Genomic DNA, 24857 nt, shown 5'->3' with positions numbered 1-24857 from the left:
GTATATTGTATCACTTAATGTTTGCATGTATCGATACAAGGTTGCAATAATGAATGAGGTGCTCCTCTTAGGCACTAAGATAAACTGAAAATCAAATCCAATCTTTCCTCTAAAAATATACAGTTCAAATAAAGAATGCATTCACAGACCAAGTATTTAGAAAGTAAGAAAAAGAAGAGACTGCAGTATGCATAAAGAAAGCTTTTAATGTCTTTTAATTTGTCACCAGTTTTGAGGGGGTTGTTGCTGTGATTAATATTCCTGTTAAAAAAATCAGGTTAGTTGTACTATCAAAGTTGTATCTAGGAGGGTTTGCAGAGCCTGGCCTAAAACATACTGAACAGAAGGTCTCAAAGGGACTATAACTTACGTTCTTAAAAGTTATATGTGTACCTGTCTTTACCTGTAACAGCTTATATTTACCATTCAAACATGGCCAAGTTCTACCAGCTTCTTCCCCAGTTCAGTGTGTTATAATAAGGATGTGTGAATAGATGGGAAAATAGACATTACTTCGATAACTTAGACACAGTTAGCTAAAATATGTTACAGATAATTATCATATAATTATCATATTCATCTCTTAAAATTAAGTTGATTTTCACACCAGATATTTACTGAACCTCATTTAAATTAGCTTCTTCCTTTTTCCTAGGACTTTTGTCATCTTTGGAAGCATTCTTTCACATTTTACGAAGATGATGTCAGGAAATGTCTGTCCTAGTAATGTAATGAACAGCTCTGTGAGTTCACTTTGCAAGAATATGTGAACTATCTTGGTTTCTTTCGAATGCTTGTATATCATGTACCTGCTGGCAATACAGCTGTTAATTAACAAAAACTTAGAGGTCTAAGAAGAGTTTGTGGGATTTTTTACTTCTGAGATTATGAAGATGGCTGCATTGTAGCAATTCCACTGCATTTGGATTATGCCCATCCCTCAGTGCACTACGGCACAGGACACTGAGCTAACACAGCGTGCCTGGCCTCAGGCTGGAAACACCACCTGAAAGGACCATGTTCCAGCCTGCAGAGCTTTCTACTGCTAAGGCATTCATACTGAGGCTAGGAAATGTGAGCCAGCGTCCTGATTCACATCTCTACAAGTTTTCCCTCCAAAAGGGATTGATCAGTTAATTTTAGCTGAAAAGAAGTTCAATAACGTGTCGCAAATAATTATGACCTTCATGAATAAAGAAACATGACTAAGATGGAATAGTATCTACTGCCTGACCACTGACTATCCCAAACTGCAAGCTCTCAGTAAAAGAAAAATAAAAGCAAATACAGAATACTCTACAACAGGGCTATTAGAACGAAACGTTTGGCTCTGTGCCACCTGTTTAAATTGGTTTTGCAGCCGTAAAAATGAATGGAAGCACCTTCGTAACCCCGGCGCTCGCTTTGCTATGGCAGAGCTGGCCGCGACTCCGCCGGGCGGTGTTGGGCAGCTTTTCCGCAGCCTCTGCCCAGCGGCACAGCGAGCGCTCCGGGCCGTGCCCGTGGAGCCAGCAGGGCGCTCGGGGTGCGCGGTACGGGGGGATCGCGCCGCTCCTCCGGGCTCGCTCGCAGCCGCGCCGCAGCCCCGCGCTGTCCCCGCTCCGGCGGCCGCCCTGCCCGGCTCGGCCCCACCGCGGGACCCGCCGGCACGGCTCAGGCTCAGGCTCCGGCTCCGGCTCCGCGCCAGCCCCGCCGCCCGGGACGGGGATCTCCCGCGGGAAGCCACGCGCGGGGCCCGGCTCCGCCGCAGCCGCCGAGCGCCTCCAGCGCCGCGCCGGCGGCAGGGACGGCGCTGACAGCGCTGCCCGCGGCAGCCTCTGCCCGCCACCACCTGTTACCTGCCGCCGCTCCGCCCCGCCGGAGCACAGCGCTCGGCCCGGCCGCCCCGCCGCGCCCCGCACGCCGTCCCGGCCCCCGCACGGCGCGGGGGGAGCGGCTCCGCCACATCCGGGCGCCGCCGCTCTCAGCGCGCATGAGCGGCCGCCCCGCCGCTACCGGGCCGGGAGCCGCGGTGCCGCCGCCGCCGCTCCTCCTCCCCGGGGCGCTGCGCTCCGCGTTGTCAGGCAAGGGGGAGCAACCGAGAGGCGGGGGAGGCTCCCTCCGCGGCAGGAGGAGGAGGAGGAGGAGGATGATGATGGTTGTGGGGGCGGGCGGCGGCAGGCGCTGGCAGCAGCCGGGAGAAGCCCCGCTGGTGACTGGCTGGCGGCACACGCAGCTCTGAGGAGGAGGCGGAGAAGGCGGAGGGTGCCGAGCCGAGCCGCGGGGGGAGAGGCTGCGGCGGCGGGAGGGGACCGGCACACGCGCGCACGCACGCGGACGGGTGACAGCGGCGGGGGCCGTGCGGGGGGCGCGGAGCTCCGCGGGGCGGCGAGGCGCGGCAGCCCGCACAGCCCCGGCGGCAGCGGGAGGGAGGGAGGGAGGGGCGGCCGGGGCGGGGCCGGCTGGGCCCGGGGCGAGCCGCGTTCCCCGGCGGGCAGGGCGCGGGGCTGCCGCGGGCGGCGAGCGTGGGACCGGCGGTGGCGGCGCTCGGGGGGCTGACCGAGTCCTGTTTGCTTGGCTCCAGTCTCCGTCTGCGAGCCCGCGGGCCCCGATGAGAAGCGCCGCTGCGCTGCCGGACTGACGCCTCGCCGCCCTCGCCGCGGACGAGGAGGAGCGCGGCGCCCCCGGCCGCGGCCGCCCCTGCACCGCCCTCCCGGCGGGGGCTCGTCTGCCGCCTGCGGGGCGGGCGGCGCGGCCGTGACAGCGCGGCGGCGGCGGCAGGGCCGGGGCAGCGGGAGCGCCGCCGCCGAGGACCATGAGGAAATTTAACATCAGGAAGGTGCTGGACGGCCTGACGGCGGTCTCTGCCGTCGCCTCGGCGTCGTCCGCCGCGCAGCAGCAGCAGGCGGGGAACCGGGAGACCGAAATCCAGGAGACGCTCCAGTCCGAGCACTTCCAGCTCTGCAAGGTGAATGAATGCTGCAGCCCCGAACCGGCGGGCGGCCGGGGAAGGGGGCGCGCCGCCGCGATGGGCGCTGCGGGCTTTGCTCCTCCGTGCCGACCTCGCAGAGCCTGCCCGCCGCTCCTGTTTACTTGTTTGGATTGATTATTTTCGGGGGCGAAGACAGGAAGAGAGCGGTGGGTGTAGCTGTACAGGTCTTGCTGGATTTCTTTAGTCATCTTTCTTGGAGAGTTTCGGGGTTTGTCGTCGTCTAGGCTCTTTCATGCGAGTAATCCTGACAGTGTTCACTAGGGCTTCGTAGAAAGAGTTGGATGGATGGGGGAAGGAGTGATACTTAGCTGTGGTGCAGATCTGATCATAGCGGCGTTTGAGTAGAAGCCTCTGCTAATGGGCCCGAAGGACAGGGACTCTGTCCCTCTGCATTATTTGGAAATCATTTATCCTGTTCCTTTATGCCTGAAAAAGGCTTTCGATGTTTGTGGTGGTGATGGTTTCACTGCAGTGTGTTGCCAAGTTGGTGATGCTGCTATTGCAAATCCTATCTAGAAACGAAGTTCCCGTTTATTTATTTGCTTGTGTGTGGTAGGATAACTGCAGCTTGTGTCTGCACGGTTCAGAAAATGATGCAGCGAATTAACCAGCAGCTGTATCAAGAGGAGTAAAAGCTGATTGGAATATCAATAGTCATTTTTATCTTTGCGGTGCACTCATGGCCTAACTTGACATCGATGAGCTTGTTTGGGGACTCTCCTTGGTTTTTTGTGTATTGCAGGCATTTCTGCTACTTTCAGGAGTTGGTCATGAAGAATGTGGAGAAGAGCAGAGCTGTTGCCAGTTAGACTTTATTCAGTTGTGAAATGCAGAAAGTTGTGGGATATGCCTGCAACTTCAGTGAAGTACAAGGAGTATATCAGAAGCTTGCTGTGCATTTATGAGGTCATGAAACACCTCTTTAAACTAAAGCCTTAGAAATGGAAAAGTTGGCATTTGTATGGCTTAGGATGCGAGCATTTAGAGTGGAAGTAAGAGTAGGTGACACTTGTATTATGTTTTCAGTTCTGATTAATTGCAGCCTGAGAAGTTTTAATGGAGTTATTGCTTGGTCAATTACCAACTTAGTCTTGGCTAACCAAAAAAGCTAAATGTGCCAATAGCTCCATATTAAAAAAGAATCCCATGGTTGAGGGGATTTGACTTTGTTCATTGAAGTATTTTTTTGTTTGGTCAATTCTGGGGCTGCCTTTTCTATTTGAGGGAAGTAGAGGATGAGAGATTGATTCTGTCAAGCTCAAGTTGATTTTTTTTTTCTTTACTGAGCTGAGAGAGGTTGCACTGTCATGTTGGGTCTGTTGGATTGAAATTGAAGTGATTCTCAGAAAAGCAAGTCAAGTAGTTTATAATAGTTCTGATGATAAGTCTGGCTTTGTTGTCAAACTTGCTAGGAACATCTCAGATTTTAATAGTTTAATGTCTTTGTTAGAGCTGAAAATAAGATTACTCAGGGAATGAAGTCGATGAGAAAATGAAATGCTGAGTTGATACAGTCTTTATACAGAAGAAATGTAAGATTCAAATTAAGTTTTAGAAAGTCTGACTGTCTCTTGATGCTTGAAGATGAATGAGTAATTATGACTATAAAATCTTTTGTGACTGGTTTGTGTAAGGCAGGTGATTTTCTCAGTCTATGATTAAATTGCTTTGTAGTTCCTTTTTAAATTGTGATTAACATTGAATCCTCTTCTCTAACACATAGTCTTGATTCTGTTTGTTTTTGGTATCTTGCTTGGCCCATTGTTACTGCGCTGCTCTGACTTGTCAGACTGTACGCCACGGTTTCCCCTACCAACCTTCAGCCTTGGCATTTGATCCGGTTCAGAAAATACTGGCCATTGGGACTCAGACTGGAGCACTAAGGCTGTATCCTTTTGTGTTCTGAAGTGGATTTAGTGCACCTCACACAGGTGATGTCTTGATTCAGCTGCTGGAGCCATTCAGAAGTCTGGTGGGAGCCAGGTATGCAGGAGGGGAGTAAAGCAGCAAGCTCTCTCTGCTGTTGGTGGGTGGCTTGGTTGTTCTTTGTGTCAGTTTAAGTTGTGTAAATCATGTGAGGTACGGCTGCTCAGTTGCCATTATCTCAAGGTAATAGATAAATTTTGTAGAGGGTTACTAGGGTGCTGACAATTTACAGCAGCTGACTGCAAATCTAAAGAGAGACGTGGGCTGAGCTCTGTTGTGTTGTTCTGCTCTATCCTCTGGGGTTGAAACATTCTGTGCTGCTTGGTGAGGTGATGTTTGTTTGGTTGGGGTTTTTTTGTAGGGTTTTTGGTTGGGCTTTTTTTGGGTGGTGGGCTTGTTCTTAAGATAAACCTTGTCATGCTCTAGTGACCTGCTACTACTGTGTTGCCAAATGAGGGTTTCAAGTGGGGGCAGTAAAAGGTGCAGCGATTGTATCTTGCTAAAGGCTTCCAAGTGACAGGGAGAAGCGGAATGAATTTGTGAAGTAAAGCACTAGCAACCCTGCTTCTTTTTGTTCACTAAAAAGTGAACTACCCATATGTTTATAGCCATATGGTACCACAGCCATATGCTACTATCCAAGCCATGTAACAACATATGTGTTTAAACTTTTACTTTTAAGAGAAGTGTCCTGTACAGTCTTTAATCCACGCTTCTGTTGTCAGAACCTTTACTTGTCAGTGTACGAGAATGAATGGAATTCTTTGTTGTCCTGAAATGGACTCATTTGTAATCATTATGGGCAAGGCTTAGGCTATCTTGCTAGAGAAATTGACTTAGTCCTCTTTAAATTGTAGGTAAATCTAACAATTTCCTTTGGTGTTTATATTAGTCTCCAAGTAGACCTTTTTTGTTTCCTTCTGGTATATCACTACCCTGTCTATAAGGTTAATTGCCATAAGGGGGTTGGTTTTTAAAAGCTGAAAAACTAGAGCTGAAAAACTAGATTTCTATTATGAACTCTCCAGATTTCTTAACTCAAGAGCATGAGGAATAGGGATAATAATGCAATGTTCTTAATGCTATATTTGAAACTGCACTTAATTTAATAAATTTTCTTTTTTAAGAGGTTGTAAAATTGACTTAAATGAAGAGTGAACTGTGTGTGGGTGGTATTAATTACTCTCATATTGGTAGAATAGATGAGAAAGCAAAAAGAGATATAGAAGTTAGAAGTTGGTTTGGAGGCAAAGAAGAGATCAAAATATACCTGTTTAGAGCTTACTCACCTGTAATTTTGGGCAACATGATGTTGCAGTTTGGGTAATGATGACTCAACAAAACCTGTTTCTGGGCACTCATCCATGGCTACACACACCTGTGAATTCTTGGAGTAGGAATTGCTTTCTAAATAATTGAGAGAGGTATTGCAATATTGTCTGGGGAGAACGCGTTACTGTGAGAAAATGACAGAAAATGTGTTTTCTAAAGGAGGGGAAGAAGTTTCATGCAGAGGCTGAAATGTTAGTGCTCCTCTAACTTGATGAAGATAAATATGCTTCTTAGTACTTTGGTACAGCTCTTGGTTCTTGGAAGAGCTGGTTAAAAGCCCTCAGCTGGCAGAGTTGCCCTGTAACCAGACAGCACTGCAGGATTTGCATCTCCTGTGATTACCTCCTCTTTGTGATGGAGGAATGCAGGCAGAAGGAATAGACTCAGACATATTCCCAATGTAAAAGCAGCCTCTTGCTTTCTGCTGGTTTGAGAAGAATGGGTCAGAGTGAGGCTTGCAAGAGGTGCTTATTTCATTCTATTGCTCAAAGATAGAGCCAACCCTCAGGATGCTTTGCTGCTAAGGTTTTTATGAATAATAAATTATGTGCAAGGGTTCATTAAAATGGGATCCACTTACTCTTTAAAGCTGCAAAAGTGGTTTTAATTGAAATGAGGTGTGGACTAGAAAGACTGAGAGTCAGTAAAATGTTATTCATTGAAAAATCATGAAAGTGCAATAGAAGACAGTCCTAATTTTCTTTTTTGTTCATGTTGTGAGAGTATAGAAGTAAAGGAATGATAATGTCTCTTTCATTGCCTACCAGCAAATGGGAGGTGGGTATTAGTGGTTTCCTTGTGTCTTCAAGTATAGGTACATCTTTTAATGCTTTATTTTGCAAGTAGTCTGAGGAACGGGAAACAAGTTTGGGGTTTTTTTTGGAAAGGGTATTAAAAGCAAAATATTCTTAAATCATGGAGAAAGAACCTGTTTGAGATTCCATTAATATGTGAGGAAAATAATGTTACAGTCCTGATTAGGCTCTGGACTATTTATCAGACTCTTTCCAGAGGTTCTCTCTGTATTTGATCAATCTTGAAATTGGGTATTTTTAATTCCAAACCAGTATTGTTCAGAACAGGTTAATGTGAGGGGTTTTCTAAATCACACTTTTATTCTTCTTTATGAGGCCTCTGTAACCACTACTGGAGGAACAGAGTGACTTCTTATACACAAGTGCTAAATGTTTGCAGTACTGTTAAAATTATTTGTAAAAATAGAACTGAAGCTTTTTCTGAAGAATCAAAATCTGTAGTTACAAGTATGCTGCCAGTTAAATGACGTTGTCTTTCTTTATGGATAAATATACTAGATATCTTTCTTAATGGATAAATATACTGAACATCAACACTGTATTGAATTCTCTAAATCCACAAATTGTAAAAATGAAAGTGCCTGAATTATGAGTGTCATGTTGCACTAATGGGATTTGAAGTAGAATTGCTACTCTGTTAATATTTTTTGCCTCTAGGCTGGATGGGTGTAGTTGGTAACATAGTATGCCAGAGGGGCAACTTTGCCATTCTACGCCCCTAAGCAGCAGTTGGTTGTAGATCCTGCAATTTCAAGTCCATAAAATACTACGAAGAGACTTCATTTAAAATGTAAAACTTTAACCTTATGAGTCATGAAAGTTAGTTTGGGATTATTCACGGATATAACTTGAGCAGTATATCCCTTGCATTCATTTTAAAAAACTTGATTAGTTACTAAGAAACATTTCTAATTCTTGTTTAGCTAGGAGATTTAAAACCAAGATGTTTGGAGGCAGACAGATCCTTAATTAGAGAAGTTTTTCCCCACCCCAAAAAGAACAGTTTTAGCTATTAATAACAAAAGTTCTGTTCTGTTCTGTTCTCAACCTATGAACATCAGCCTGGTTACTTTACTGTGTATAAGGCAAAGTTACAAAGTGAGTAGCTTGGTAGAGCAGAAACCTTGAGCAGCCTGATGTGACCCTCTTCCTGCCACTAGGATCTGTTAAAAACAGTTAAGCTGTTGGACTCTGTTTTTGCTGTTGCAAAGGAAATTGAGGGATGAGGTAGACACGTGGGCAGAAGCACTGTGCTGAGTGACGTGAAATCTCAAATGGTTCCTCACGAGTAGCGGCACTCACCTGGACATGCTGGTCCAGTTGTTCCTCTGAGTTTGTGGTGTGGCTGGAGGATGCTTGTTCCAGCTATTTGAGGTGTGTGAGTCTTGGCTGGCGGCCTGCTTCCTGTGTGGCAATTCTGCCTCAGGCTCCCTCTCATCTGTGCTGGATTTTTTGGATGTGATCCCCACAGGGAACACTTGTGCTCACTATTGATTTCAACTGCTATGGTCAGTGCAAGCTGCTGGTGGCCTCTGTTGTCACTGCAGGTCAGCATCTTTGGTTTTCTCCATACTTGGAGGCATTTAGCTGCTGTTACCAGGGTGGCTCTCACCTCTTGATCCACTATCATGTCATGTGAGATATCAAGTAGCTAAAAATTTGTCTGTGCTTTGCTTCTTTTCTGTGCATACCTGAACCGTTACAGTATGACATACAATCCTTGTCTTAAGAAAGTTTTGTGCATAATTGGCTGTGCTCTGTTTTCCCTGCAGGTATCAAAACCTTCTAATGAGCTAGAGTTCAGTTTATCTGCTCAAGGTTTAACTTGGTGTAATCAGTTAGACTTTACCCTGTGACGTGCTGACAGTGCTCAGTGCCATAAGTAACAGCCCTGCTCCTGTGCTCTTCATTGCTTCTGCTCTTCTGTTCAGAAGGCCCTCTGCAAGCCTAATGTGATCTGAGCAGGGGGGTGTGTAAACTCTGAAGAGGCTAGAGGAAGATGTAATGAGCTTTTTCAGGATTTTTTTTTGCCTTTAAGATGGTGTTTCCTCAGAAGTTTTAAGTTCAGGGCCCTGTACAATTAATAATAATAGTCAGCTGAGCTTTTTTATTTTATAAGGTAGAATAATCTTTGAAGCTAAAGCAGAAATATTGAATGAATTCTCCTGATCCCTGCTGTTAAACTGCTCCATCTTAAGCAAGTTTCTTCATTTTTCTGCACTTAATTTTTTCTATAGCAAAACCAGGACAGTATATTAAATTAGATGTTTTGTGATAATCTTCCAACAAAAATACAATATCTGCTGGTGTTTTGTGCCTTAAAAATATGCATTTATAGCATAAAGTTCAGCCTCTTGATAGAATGAGTTCTAGAAAGGAAGACCATTTTCACTAGAAATAATTGAAAATGAAGGGAATACCTGTAAGAGTAATTGTTGTACCTTCCACACACTCTAAATTGTGCTTCTGACTCTTTATGCCCAAGCAGAATAGGTTATTTAATTAAAGTTTGGCTTTTTTTTTTTCCTTCTTGCAAACCAAGTTCACAGGAAGGAGAAAAAATAGATTATTCATCATTCCATCATTAAAAACCTGAAGATTCCAATTGTCCTGAATATCAGTATCTGTTAATTTCCCCACGGTGTTTTCAGCACTAAAAGATGAGTTATACAAGCAAATGGCTGAAGTTTTTATGTGTTTGGGGTGTATAAAGCTTGTTTTCTGTGATTTCCATTCTCCAGCCTTTTTGAGAACTCACTTTTTTTTTTTTTTTTTTTTTTTAATCAAAATAGCTCAAAGCCCTGGACATGTGGTTCTATGCAGTCAGTTTCTGATGAAGTGCTTGTTGCAGCATCTGGGTAGCTTTGCTGTAGATATATACTACAAAATTCAAGCAATTTGGTAAATTCTCTGAAGCTCTAACAAAACAGCATTTCCAAGTTGTGATGTGATTATAGCCATTAAAATTATTTCTCCTTTGGATCATTCAGACTTTGCAAGGCAGTCTGGCTGATTATGTTCCTTATGGAAATACCAGCTTGAGATATTTGTATGTTGGGGTTATTGCTTTTTTGGGTATTTTTTACTGAAGTAGTTCTGTACTTGCTCTTGTCTGTAGTAGCTCGACACTGGCAGTAGGACAGTGGCTGGAGTTGTTTAGAGTATGCAAAGATTTCAGTTTTTTAAACAGAGCATCCAACTGATGTTGGCACGTCTTCAAGTGAACCAGATGAAGCTGGGTGATCCTTTCTGACCTAAATTACTCTGTAATTCTGTTGATTCTGTGAACACACCAAATTTGAGCTAAACTACTCTTTTGTGGATGGTCAGGGTCTTTTGGCATTTGTACACTGAAGAAAATGGTCTCAGCCCTTGTCACTGGTGTTCTGGACTTTGAATTAATATGCCTGTTTTGGGAGGAGTACTTTGGAAAGCTATGAAAAATATTGCAGTAGTGTCATGTCAGAGACACACTGATTATTTATTATTACAAAAATGTTTATTGTCTACCTTGCCACTCAGTTCACACAGAGTAGTTCAAACAAGAAAACTGCTTTGCTCAAACCATATGTTAATCTTGTCACATTTCTGTTTCTTTTAACACTACTGCATTTCTTGTCATATCATCCAGCACTTTGTTCACGTGGCTATTGTTATCTTAGTGAAAAATTCCCTTCCTCTTAATGAAGAAAAACAGCTACTTTTGGGTATTCTGAAATGAAATAGGGCCAAAATGGCATGGTGAGGATTTTTTATTTTATTTTAGGTTTATTTTTTTTTATTTTTTATTTTTCCATCACCTGAAAGTGCATGGAATTAAAACAACTGAGTCCTACACAGAGAAAGCTTTGACTGAATTCTTTATAATGAATAGGATGGTGTTGTTTTTAAATCAGTGGTTTTACTTGTTGGGAAACTTACTGCGCTGGTTTTGGCTGGAGTAAAGTTAGTTTTCTTCACAGTAGCTGGTACGAGGCTGTGTTTTGGATTTCTGCTGAAAACAGTTGTGATAATGTGGGGATGTTTTCCTTATTGCTGAGCAGGGTTTTTACAGAGCCAAGGCCTTTTCTGCCTCTCACCCCACCCTACCAATGAGCAGCCTGGGTGTGCACAAGTAGCTGGGAGGGGACACAGCCCAGGACAGCTGACCCAAGGGATATTCTATGCTGTATGGTGTCAATCTCAGGATATAAAGCTGGAAGAAAAAGGGGGACAGGGTGTTTCAAGTGGTGGCATTACTCTTCCCAAGTCAGTGTTACGCATGAGGGAGCTCTGCTTTCCTGGAGGCAGCTCCAGCCCACCCACGGGAAACAGTGAATGAATTCCTTGTTTTGCCTTGCTTGTGTGCAGGGTGAGTTTTGCTTTGTCCATTAAACATTCTTTATCTCGAACTGTGAATTTTCTCCCTCTTCCAGTTTTTCTTCCCCATCTCACCAGAGGCAGTGAGCAAGTGTCTGTGTGGAGCCCAGTTGCTAGATGGTGTTAAACTGCAACAATCCTTTATGACACTCAATGTGCAGCTCAAAGGATTTGAGATAATGACAAGTTTGACTGGAATGTGCTAGATTGAATGTATAGCTGTAATTGCTGATTAGCTATTAATTGGCAGGTGCTTGTCAGGAGCCTTGCTTGCCTGACTGTACATGGGAGTCCAGTGCTCATTAGTGGCTGGTTTTTGCCCTCCCTGCTGCTGCGCTGCTTTATCAGCTGGCTGTGCTGTGCCTGGGAGCACTGTGATAAAACAGCAGGGATGTGCCGGGCTGGCAGTGCCCAGGGACTCGCTGTGTGTCCGTCCTGCTGGCCTGGGCTGGCTGGGGCTGTGCTGGGAACTGCACTCCAAGGGACCCATGGATGGCTCCCCGTGGGAGCAGCTGGATGTGTGTCAGTCAGGACAATCTGGAAGTGGCTGTGGCTGCGTCAGTGCAGCAGCAGGAACCTCTGAAGGGACGGAGGCCCAGGGATAAGGCTGTGCTGCTGCTGCAGGTGGATACTGACACATCAGTGCCTGTGGATAAATCCATACTGGAGCACCTGAAAGCGTTTGGCCATGGATAATCCCACATGAGAGCAGGTGCTCCCCTGGAAGGACTGCAGCCATGGGTAAAGCCATGACAGAGCAGGTTTATTCCTGAAGGGGCTGTCAGTAAGGCCATGCTGTAGCAACTGTGGCTGTGGGGAAGCAGCAGGTCTTTCACTGGGAGCATTATTACATATACTTTAATTCTACTAATGCAACTTCTAGTAGTAATTCCTTTTGCTCAAGAATACTTGAAGTATAGCTGTATTAAAACTCATACTATAATCTAAAAAAAAATTATGATTTAACCTTCCCTCTAGGTATTTTTCTGACAGAGCAGAAACTTAATGGATATAGCCTTGGAGCTTCAAACTTGCTGGGTCATGGTGAACGTGGGGGAAGAAATATTTGGACAGCAAGCAAGCAAAGTTTGTAAGGCTGCAGGTTGCTGTAGCATTAGCATAGATTGTTTCCTTGTATCACTTTGTTATTTGTGAAACGCTGGGGTGGTATATGGATTGTGCCATCTGATGAGGTTAGGCTAAACTAAAGAGGAAATTGGATGGCTGGAGCCAGGCTTAGGCTTTCAGACTTGTGATACACTGCTCAACTCACTTCAATCTTAATTTGGCATTTTACTAGATTTATGCTTTCTTGATCACTGTGGAATGGCTTTTAGAACTGAAGTAGCATTATTGCTGTGGGAGATGACCACTTTTAGTCAAGTCACATCTGGAAGAGTAGAAGCAGCTTAAGATTTGAGATGTGATAAAGAAAGCATGAAGGCACAAATCAATGTTGCAAACCCTTCCTAACAAAACTTTGTTTGACAGAAATTTTGTAACTGCATTAGACTTCTAATTGTCCAGGTCCTTTTGTTGCACAAAAGTTTCAAAATACAAAGGTAAGTGTTCTTACACAATAAATTTATGGTGACTAAGTTGGCTTATCTATGTAGAAACTCAGTGAGAAACAGAATAAAACCTGCAAATTATTACATTCAATATGAAGATAAACAGAACTGCAGGAAATGGAATTTTGGGAACAGTTCGCTTTGCCCTTGATCTTAGCTATTTGGTAATGGTTTTACATTTTGAAAAATATTGGGGTACCTAATAGTTTTGAGAGAGTTAATACTGTGGTAGATCTTTAATCTTTTGGGTCTTCCCTCTTCCTCTTCCTGCTCTCAATATGCCTATCTTAAAGTGCACCATCAAACTTATCATTGGTTGTTTTTGAAAAATTGTGGTTCGTGATCCTGCGAAGTTCATCTCGTTAAGTAGACAAGACTCTGCTTTCCCAGAGATGCAGTTCTTTAACATGTAGTAATTTGTAATTTGTCTGTCAGCCTGAGGAATAGGTGTGTGTTACTTTTGAGGCAAAACTGCATTGCTTACCCACTGCCTGTGTGCTGTCTGCCAGCAGCTTTTGGTGTTTCCTTGTTTTGCTGACCCATAAGTTTCAGTTGTGGTGTAGTAATTGGTACTTAATGCCAGTCAAGTGCAGCCTCTTAGAATTCCTGATAACTCAGTGACCCCATTCATGTCAACACTTCTATCATAGGCACTTGGTAATTGTGCAGCTTACATGTTTATCAAAGGAAGCACTCCAAGTTACCACCGCTGTTGGCTCTCAGTGCAAATACAGGTGAAGATCTAAAGACATAATTTAAATCTCTGTCAGTGGTATTTGTATCACTGAATTTAGACACATTAAAATAATGAAGGTCTTGGAAACAGCTGAAACAGAAATATTTCGGAAGAGAGGACTGGTACAGTGGTATAATGCCTTATTTAGTAAATTTCTAAAATATGTAGCAGCTCTATCAGCCTCTGGGGACTCATACAGAATCCTGACTCCTTGTGATTTTTACAATGTATTTATGAAATTACTTTTTCTGTGGCTGTTGTTGTGTTCTGCAACAATGATGTTCAGTTTAAGACTGACGCAAACAAGAACCATTTTGTCTTCCACTTAAAAATCTCTCATTTTAAGAAATTCTAAAACTGGCTTTGTGTCAAGATCTGCACAACTGGATGACATCCTTGGTCTGTGTACTACTTATTTTAACTTTTTCACTTTGTGCAATGATTCAGTGTATTTTGAATCTCTAAGCTTTGCTTAAACAAAAAAATGTAGTTATTGATGGTGCTTGTATTGAGGCAACTCTTATCAATTGCTGAATTAAGATTGATTTTTAATACTGTATTAGTAAACATTTTTTTTGAGTATCAGGAGTAGGTCATGCATAGTCTTTCATCCATAGTCTTAGTATTCTTAATCCTAAGATTAAGTAGTTCTAATCTTACAGATTTTTACTTGAGAGTTTTGAGATTTTTTTTATTTTTTATTTTTCAGTTACTTAATGCACCCCCCCCGCTCAAACAGACCCTGCTAGATTACATGACTCAGGATTGTGTCCAGATGGCTTCTTCAAAACATAAACCCAGAAGTTTTTTTAATAATAATGATGCAGATTTTGTAATACTTGAAAAAGGGCAGTCCAAAGTGTTGCAGTTTTCCAAATCAATTATTTGATTGCTGTTGTACAGAGAGAAGTTTACAGCTTGATAGAAGTAATTAAAGGTTACTGTATTTGCCAGTTTTGCTAAATGTCTAGATTTTGTTTTATAAACAACTTAAAAAGGTAGTAACAAAACCTGATTTATGTTTAGGAAACCTGAAGCTTAATTTTCTTCTAGATTTGACATAATAATAGTTCACAGTAAGTCTTTAGCCTGTCCTCCTCAAACCACACAGTGCTCTTTCAAGCAGTGCTGGTGGAGAGTGGAGGCTAAGTTCTCCACCAAGAAGGCTAAAGATCAAACTCACCCTTTTCTGAGCTGTCTCTCACAGATTCTCCAAGAATTAATTGTTATTTCCTGCTTTATATTCTCATGTAAACTCCACAGGAGTTTAGCTTTGGAACTTTGTAAGCCAGGGAATTAAAGAGAGGGTGCGGATCCAAATGAAGCAATATGTTTGTACTTCTGCTTAGTGAGCTATTATTTTATTTTGTGTGATTCATATTATTTAAGTAGGGGTTTGTATTTTTTTAGTCTCTTGAAGGTGTTGTCTGGCTTGTACTCTGTATGTGTACAAGTAACCTTATTAGATTTTTGGTTCACATAATAATGATAAATGTATCTCTTCAAGAGTAGCCAACTAAAGAGGTAATCCAGCTGGTGTCCAATGTTTTTGATAACAGTTTCTACTATGGGCCCTCCCTCTTTCCCAGCTAGTAACAATGATTCCTAGTCAGTAGCAGCAGATGGACCTATTTGCATTTTCCCACTTGCTCATTAGGGAAAAAGATGGAATGCTAATTTTTTTTTTGTGATCACTTAATGTTCAATTAATAGTTTTAGCATTTTTAGCATATGCTCTATCCAGTCATACTACCTTGTTAAACAGAGCAGATGTTCGTCTTCACAGTTGAAAAACATTCTTAACTGGACTTTGTAATGTTGATGTTAGAGGTACAGTTACTGAGCTTTAGTGATGCTTATGAATATGGAGAATGGGCTGCAAAACAATAACTTGCCTGGTGTTCCCTTTTATATGTGTTCCAAATCTGTGTAATAAACTGATGCAGTAAGATTACCTCCACACCCAGCCCTAAATGTCAGATAAAAAGGAAAGTCACAAAAACCCCACAAACTGGCATGGTGTATATTCCCTCATTCTTTGAAATAAGAAGGTGGAAAATACAGCCTTTTTGAAAATCCTGGTGAGTTACTAACAGGGATGGAGAGAGATCAGGTAGCCTACATGTCAAAAGCAATGTTAGTAATTGCTTGTTAGTAATGTCCCCATGTTTTCATAAGAGCTGTTTGTCAAAGGAAATAGAGTTCAAGTAGCCACTGACAAAGAATGCTACCATTTTCTTAAACCTTTGTGCTTCTCTATCTTTAGAAAACCTAAACAGGGGTATAGGTCCACATTTTTTTTTCAATTACCCTCAATATATATGGCTGCCTGGGATATGACAGCTATACCTGTTTTCTTACAGAGTTGGTCCATGGAAGTATTGCAAATATAGTCTCAGTTATGTTAATAGTCAAAGGGTAAGTAGAAAAAAAAAAGGGAGGGGGGGAATTTGATTTATACATATTTTAGAGGAGAGGCAGCAGGAGTTAACTTGTACAATCCTATTCCTTACCTGAGTAGCAAAGGACAAAAACGACATTTGAACTCTGGCAGTTTAAAAGAATTTTTTTCCCATATGAATGCTCTGCCAATAATTTCCAGATCAAATAAATGGTGTACTGGATTTAAGAAATAAATTAAAAAAAAAAAAAGGTAAGGAGGAAGTGGTATTTTTGCTACTTATTGACTTATTGCCAACTTTACTGACTTTTGATGATCTGTTCCTTATGTTGGCACTTCCCAGTGAGAGAAGGAGCACATCAAATGATGCTGACAGTGAAGTTTGATTTCGAAATATTTAGAAAGTGCAATTTTATATCTTAGCATATGACCAGAAGCACATCTTCATTTCAACTCTGTACTTCATGTTATCATCATTTGTGGGACAGAATTTATTTTCTTTCTGGTTTGTTAGTAAGGAAACACCTTTGCTACTAAAGCTGAAAATTGAGATGCCTGAACAGTTGATGAAAAGGTATCGATGCTATGGTAAAAAGTAAAAAGCCAGGACTGTTGCAGTGGTGAGTTTATCAAGGAAGCTGTTGTGCAGACGGGAGTGCGATGGTCACACTGCCATCTGAGGATGTTCTCTGCCTTCAGTTCTTTGTCTGTGGCGGAAGATACTGTTGCAATTCCAACACAGGCTGGGCAAGATCAGAAAACAATGCCCTTGAGTAAGTTTTAAAGGAGAAATGCTACTCTGTGCTGTTTCTAAGTGGTCACAGTGTGCTACCAGAGTAATTGTAACCAATTTGACAAAGAAGATACTGCTAATGCTTGCTATTTTCATATACCGAGTAATGGACTGGCATTTCTAGAAGTGTAATCTCACTTACTGTAGAAAGACTCATACAAAGAGGCTATTCTTGCAAAATATTTCTGAAAACATATCTCATGTCAAACTTGAATTATGCAGGCTTTGAGTGCAATACAGGTGAAATATTTAAAAGCATAATTTGAAAGCTTTTTCCACGCAATTCATTCTACAAAAATACCACCCTAAAAGTTTCAGAATACCAGAGAATTTGCTGCCTGTCTTTATTTGCTGTAGTACAGACAATAATTGTAAATTATACAACTGTAGGTAATTTGGGAGAAATTCACATATGATGAAATTAAACTCAGTTGTGCATACTTGTTAGCATTGTCTTAGTGTTTTAATGGACAATATGTAAAGATGATCAGTGTAAGTGAATTCTGTATGAATGATACTGAACTGCTATAAATATGTAATTTTCAACTTCTAACAAGAAATTTTAAACATATTTAGTAGTCTGAGTATCTTAGCTCAGTGCTGCTCACAGCTATTATTTAGTATATTAGATCTCTGGCTGTCTATTTTTTTTTAATAGCTACTAATAAATGCCATTCAGTGTGCTAATTTTCTCGATATTTGACTGGAATACTGGAATGTATCAGTCAGTCACAGGGGTTTTTAGTAAAATAGGTTTAATCCTGGATTTTTTCAGCAGGCCACTTATTAATAGTTTTTCCTTTATTTTTATTCATGAAGATTTTATTGTTTCTTTTATAGTTGCTGTTTTTTCTTATTATAAATTCTTGGGTAATAGAAATAATTTCTACTTTTCCTTTAAAATCTTATCTTTAAATTTTTCAGCTTCTCTATATGACTGGTTTCTTTTTCTCAGAAAATAATTCTTAATAATACTTATCTAAGTTTTTCAAGTGTTCTTTATAGTATAGCGCTTTTTCTGGTAGAATTAATTGTAGCCCTTGTCCATGAATAGTTTCTAGGAATGTAACTATTCTACATCTCTGGTGATCTGGGGTGAATGATTTAACTCTTTCCTCTTCTCTGCTTCTAGATGATTGAGTTTGTGCCTGGATGTGGTTTGTGAGGAGGGGTGAGGCTTGATGGTGTTGAAATGTTTTTATCCTGACTCTGAAGTCTTGTACCTGACTGAATTTTAAGACTGCTAGTTCTCTGCAGACCCACCAAGTTTAGGGTGTTGAGCAGACTGAGTGTGTGTGTCTGAAAAATGAGTAGTATTCAGACTTTGGGTTGCTGTGCCTAAAATGTATCAATTGGGAACTTTTACAGTCCTTTGTTGCAAAAGAAGTAGAGATGCTTTGCAGGTGAAACACTTTCAGATTTGTAACGCTTCAAAGAACTAAAGTAAATCTCCATGCAGTTAGCCAGAAAAGGTTCCTTAGGTTTTTCTCTGAATACATATGTGACTTGAATTTTGTTCTGGTGGAGTTCTTTATCATCAGGAAGTCTAATGCTCTTTTTGATTTTTTTTTTTTTTTTTTTTTTTAATTCACACAGAGCTATTGGACACTGTAAATATACTATGAGATTATTTGTTCCTGTTTCATTGCCAATCTGCCATGCTGGCATTTGAAAGAAGTAGTAAACTTTAAACAGTACCTTGTAAAGGTAGTATTTATTCTCTTCAAACTTTTCTAGTGAAATCTTGGAAACAGTAGTTTTCTCCCATGTTTTTTGTTTTGTTTTTTTTTCCTAGTGAATGTTTGACGAGCACCACAGGTGACTTGTCTGACATGTACCAGCTCAGATGTTCCAGTTTACAGCTTCTAGGATGTTGTAGCTGACTGACAACTACATGTTTTCCTCTCAGATTTTTGATGGAAGGTGTTATAGAAGTGAACTTCCAAAATGAATTAATTTAATTTTCTCTATTGCTGAGTAGAAAAAGGTATCTGACACTCAAAACACTGAACACTGAACTACATTGCATAAATGGAGGTTCTGACTCAAAGCTGGTCTGAATTGATGGGGCTACAATGCCACATTAATTTTAATGATCTGGATTTGGTGATTAGAAGCTGTCTTGAGGTTGGATGAAGGGTCCTGTTCCAGCCAGTGCTTTTCTTTTGTCTGAGCCCTTGGATATTTTCATGTTATGGCATTTCTGAAGTGCCCTTTTTCACAGCTGGAAGCTTCCATAGAAAAGGTAGGAAACCCTGTCTGTTTGACATTTGTAACTACAGGCTTTAACATTAAAACCTGTAAAGCTCTGTGGTGATAGTCTGCCTCAAACAGCAAGTGATTTTCTTTTTCATTTTAAATTTTCTGTATGGGATAGTACTGTGACTAGTGGTGATGATCAAGGTTACTTTTTTGGAATATGCTTAATTGGGAGGTTTTATATTTTAACTCAACAGCAGCCATTTCACTTTCTTGTAAGTGATTCTTGTGCAAATATGTTGCTGAAGATTCCAGTGAGACCCAAATTACTTGAAAAAAGAGTTAAAACTTAGTTTTGTACTTTAACAACAGTCACTTTGTAGGCAATAATTTTGAGGAATCTGGCTGTATTCTTCTTCTAGCACATCTCTGTGCAGACTTGCTCTTTACATTGCCATTTCTTTACCATAGTAAAAAGAGTGAGAGGAACATTGGAAATGTGAATGTGTTCTCTTGGCATTTGGCAGGCAGGGTGGTAGTGAAGGAGATGGAAGTGCTTTGTGGAAAAGAAAAGCTCTACTGTTTCTGCAGCTTTTCCTTTACTACTCAGGAAGTGTACATAAATGCTCAAATTTCTTTACAAAACCAAAGCCCTGAACCTTTCCTTTCTCCTTTTCAATCAGAGATCTAACTATAAACCTTCAGTGCTTGAATTTTTTATTGAGATTGTCTTATGATGCAGAAATATTGCTAGATATTTCTGTTAAGGTGCAGGATTGTGGAAACAACTTAAAAGTTCTGAGCAGCATCAGTAGCACCTCTGTGTCTTTGAGGGGCTTGAAGCAACAATATGGCACTTCTTTAAGTTCCTTTGGAACTGGAATGGTTTCAGCTATGTGAAGTGAATTGTAATATATGGGCATCTATAATTTTGGATACTTTCATCTAGAGGAAAGACATTTTCACTGTGAAACGTGCTGCCATATGACTCAATCTTGTAGTAGTATTACATGTCTGTTGTAACTCTTGAAGTGCTTCCTGTGACTGAACAGAGCCTGTATTTTAGGACATTGAGGCGATGCTTTGGATGGGATATGGGCCTAATCTGGCTTTCCCCTCCCTCCCTTTCCATCTTCTTTTCTCCACTCTTTTCAGCTTCATATTTTCATGAAATTTATGGCAAAGTATTATCTGAAGATTTCTTTTCCTTCAGTGAAAGTTTATTGAAATAATTATTCAGACTCAGATTATTTGTTTGTTCTGCTAGTAAACCAATCATTCTTGTAATATCAGGGCAGTAAGCACTGCCTGAAAAATCAGACATCACTTGGAATCTGACAAGCACTGGAGATTTTTTTCCAAAGTCTCAGAAAAAAATCACTGAGGCTACAGTTGCAAGGTAATACCTTCCTCCATCTTGTAGTTAAAGCACCTGCTAGGAAAAACTGCAAGAAAGATGTGCAGGAGAAGCACCTTGGACTGTGCTTTTTCTGTTGATAATCTGTTTTTCTGTTTTCCATCTTGTTGTAGTCTTAAACTGGGCCTTGGGTTCTTGGAAATCCCATAACACTGTTTGAACTATCCACTTCCCAGCACTAAGAAAAACCCTTGGGATTGTGAAACTCACAGCCTGTGCAAAACAGTAGCTCTGTGTTTGTGCTCCTGTGGGAGCTCCTGAGCACTGCCCAGTGCTGCATTTCTTGGGGCTAAGGAAAGGACCCATCTGAGTCTTCAAGTACACTGAGAAGGAAGCAAACTACAGCATCTAATCTAGCACCTGCAACAAATTTTAAGAGTTAAGATGGAATGGGTAGGGTTATTTTTAGGGCTACACTTACAACTTAATTATATTGAAGACACATGTTGTAATGCCAATTTTTAAAATCTGGCAATTTTAGTTTTGTTAGTTACCAGTTATCTTTTTGACACTTAAAAAAATCAGGCTGAATAATGCAAAACATTTACAATTGATCTTGAGCTACTGCATTAAATTTTAAAAATAAATTACTATCATGGATTTGAGGAGATGTGAATTAAGGTTTCATAAGCAACTTCTAGGGACACTGTCAACCTTTTAATATTATGTGTCAAATTGGATTTCTGGTAAATGCAAACCATTAAAATATTACTTTTTGCAACACTGGTATGCAGCCATTTTTGTGGTGTGAACTGGAGCTCTGTATAATAACAGAAATGCCTCGTCAAAATAGCTAAGTAAAATTACAACTATTTGCACAAAACAATGATTTCTTTTAATGCTTTGGCATGTATTTTTCCATGTTCTATGAAACACATGAAAAAATGCAAGGAGCATTGTTTTTTGCATATTTAAAATAAGAGTTTGAGCTCCATGGTACCCCTTGTTTATGCAAGGACATAGTTTCCTCTCTTGATTTTTGTGGAATGGTGCCATCTACTGAATTTTTGGAATTGTACCTTGGTTTTCATTTGTGGTGGTAATTTTGAGCAAACCTATAAAATGGTCACTACTAATTTGATAGCAGTGAAATAGCAAGTTTCTCAGTCCTCTGGTGATATGCAAAACTAAAAATTGTGCTGAAGTGGAACCTGAGGAGGCTTAAGCTAAGATAAAGTGAAAAACACTGTCTTAATTACAAAATACTTAAAGTAGCAATTAAAGGATGGCTGTGATTGCTCTCACTTGAGGCTAATTTTAACAATTTTTTAGTGTCATTTTGAATGAGAATGTTTAAGAAGGCTTTATTCTTTTGAGCAGACGAGGGAAATTTTGTCCCAAGACCCATTTATTTAATTATGTTTGAATTACTAGCATTTGGAGGCTGCTAGCTGAAATACTTAAAAAGCAATAGCAGCTTTTTTGTGAAGCTGTGCCTGTGAACATCATGTGGGGTAGTTGGAAGGTCTTTCAGCGTGTCTGTCCCCAGGCTAATAGCTGAAAGACTGCTATGAGTCTGGGGACAGGTTGTCTTATCAATTTGGCACAGACAGAAGAGGTAAACTTGTACCTGCCACCTGGATTTGGGATCTAGGTTTCTCCAACTTGCCTATGCCATGGAAGTGTTGGTATTTCTAATCCTTGATCTGCTTAGTGCTTCAACAAATGTCTTTGTTGGTAACTACTTCAAAAAGCTGCGTAAGCAGAAACATGGTATACCTGTGTCACTGTATTGATAAAACTTCCAGTGATTAAACTTTCTTCAGAAGAATGTTTGGAAGAAATTTTTTCCCTCATTAATACAATGCAAAGTGGTGTGGGAAGTAGAAGGGTAGATTAAACCTCAACTCCAAGCTGAGTGTTAAAGAACTGTGTCCAAAGGAAGGAGCTGATATCAGTACTGAGAGAGAAAGTACAGCAAAGTCTGGGGGAGAAATTGATAGATGTGACCAACTTTCAATTTGAGATCTTCTTTAAGACCTCTTCCTATGCCTAGGTCCCCTGCTTTTCCTGCTGCCTTTATCAAAGCAAGTGAGTAAAAGCAGCTGCATGAAGAGTGATAACAGTACCTGCGGTCTGATTCTAAATGACCCCTAATGGTGTAAAGGGTTAATGAGGTGCTGGTAAAATCAGCTCAGGAGACTACACTCACTGCTATGAAATGTGTGGGGAGGGGATTAGAGCATGGGCTTGTGTGTGAACAAAGTTGAGATGGAATGACTGATGGTTGCAGTTGGTCTTCTGTCCCTTCTATCCAGTGGTTGGTGATTTGGAAATAACTGAAGAGACTTTGCCTGTCAGACAAGAGTCAAGGGAACTATTCTAGATCATGCTGTATGAATGAAGAGATTTCTGGACCTAGCAAAATGCTTTACAGTCAGAAATAGGTGATGACAGACAATAGTTGATTGGGCAAGGTTTGGCTATGTTCTTCGAAAGTGTTAAATTGTCCTTTTATTAGATAACATCCAAGGTTATTTATGTTTTCATAAGCTAAATTAAATAAGTATGTAATTCACTTAGCATCTAGTTCTAGAACATTACACTTGTTAATGCTGCTCTTGGCAATGTTTGTACAAAATATCTGGACTCTGAGAAGAGACATCATTCTTATTCCAAGTATACCTCAATTCTAGGAGCATAGAATGAATGCCCCTGCCTTTATTTTTGGACAAGAAGCTATGCATGTGAAGAGGAAAAGCCTGGTTAATTATTAATATGGGGATATAGTATGTAATAACATATTGAAATTCGACTTGAAACTAAACTGGATTAAATGGGTAACAGGTGATCAGGTCTTGGAAGCATGCAACAGATAACAAACATTTTATCTCTGAATTTTGATGAAGTTCTTCAAAGATATATCATTATTTCCATTATTACGCTTACATATGCAGTCTTTGGAAAAACTTTACTGAATTAGCAGTTACCACCCTGTCATGGTTTGAGCCTGGCACAGAGCCAGTGCCCCCATGAAAATGCCCTCACCATGGTGTCTGCTGTGAGATGTGACCAGGAATAAGCAAAACAGGCTCCAGTTTAAACATAAAGAACACTTTATTACCTAAACTATGGGGAAATAGGGAAAAACTATAAGGAAAAGAAAAAAAAATTGAAAACCTTACAAAAAACCACTTTCCTCCTCCCCACTACCTGACTTTCCCAATCCGATACATTCTCCCAAATCACCAACTGCCCAGCCTGGCACCACACTTTAGTATACTCAAACTTCAGTTCATGAAGAGGAGAGGAGTCCTTCTTGTTCCATAGGCTTCCCCTGGAAACACACTGAAACCTCGTGTGCTTCCCTGTCACTTCGGCACCGCCCGGAAAAAAGTCCTTTTGCCGCTTGTGACATCTTCCTTCCATGCCCAGTGCTCTCACCACCGTGCATGGCCAGAGCTGCTTTTAGGGTTGTCTTTCAAGGATGCCTTATCTCACTCCAAAAGGCACAGTCTCTGCTTTGGGACATCTGTCCCCCCCATATTTTTCCAACCCCCTGGGGCGGGGGGGTCCTCACGATGAACCCTCCTGGTTCTGAGCCACTGCTTCCCCCTAAGTGCAGTCTGTGTCACAGGAACAAACTGAGTCCATGGCCACAAGAAAAGTCCAGCCAAAAGGCCACTCCAAATCATCTCTCTCCATTCAATCATCTCCACGTTCTTCGGGCCAGGTCCTTGTCTCATCTCATCTCTTATCTCCCTTCTTATTCAGCTTCGAGGAGGATTAGCATTTTTGCAAGGCCCCAATCATGAAGGAAAGGGGTTAAAACTTTCAGTCTCTGTCCCGGAGCTGCGGCACTCCCACACACGCTGCCGCTCCGGCCGGGCACTCTTCCCCCCCCCTTCTCCTCCTGGGCCGGCTGCTATCACATTCGGTGTCGCCGGCTCTCTCTCTCTCCCTCCTGGGTGGGGGGGGGGGGAATGGCTGCCTGAGGGCTGACTCCCTGGGATCTTCCACCCTTCCATCCTCGAGGGCCTCCTCACCTCCCATCTCTGTCCAGGCCCAGGGCCTACCATGTGGCTGCCCCTCCCCCGCCCAGCAGCAGCGGCTGGACGGGGAGGGAGATCCGACTTCTTCGCCTCTACGTCCCAAGAGAGCCTCCCAGGGCCAGAGCCCTGCTTTTTAACCCCTGTGTATTCTCGGAGGTGTGTCCAAACCCCACTGGCTACACCAGGTGTCAGTATCAAACTCCGAACATCCATTGGTTTGACCACAGCATCCCAGAATTCCCACTTCTTCCTGGTCAAACCACCACACACCCATTTCACTGCATCTTGTGTAGTCGTAGAAACCAGTATTTGTAAGAGTCTCCTACCCTTGTGTTCTGCTGTTCT

General features: G+C 41.7%; 1 protein-coding gene across 12 annotated transcripts in view; it reads left to right on the top strand.

Moving 5' to 3' along the window:
• Positions 1–1915: 1915 nt before the first annotated feature.
• The window catches only part of STXBP5 (syntaxin binding protein 5), a 115712-nt gene continuing 92770 nt past the window's right edge, over positions 1916–24857 (top strand). For 7 of the 12 annotated variants that reach the window (XM_074537577.1, XM_074537574.1, XM_074537567.1 and 4 more), the window contains exons 1-2: positions 2954–3117; positions 4761–4858. In XM_074537577.1, coding sequence (XP_074393678.1) covers positions 2956–3117; positions 4761–4858 — 260 coding nt within the window. In that variant the 5' untranslated portion in view covers positions 2954–2955. The other 5 variants (XM_074537578.1, XM_074537575.1, XM_074537570.1 and 2 more) reach the window with 4 other exon arrangements.

This window comes from Zonotrichia albicollis, chromosome 3 (assembly GCF_047830755.1).
Source record: "Zonotrichia albicollis isolate bZonAlb1 chromosome 3, bZonAlb1.hap1, whole genome shotgun sequence".
Classification (NCBI taxonomy): domain Eukaryota; kingdom Metazoa; phylum Chordata; class Aves; order Passeriformes; family Passerellidae; genus Zonotrichia; species Zonotrichia albicollis.
Note: the sequence above shows the minus strand (reverse complement) of the source record. Positions and strands in the feature narration are given on the sequence as shown.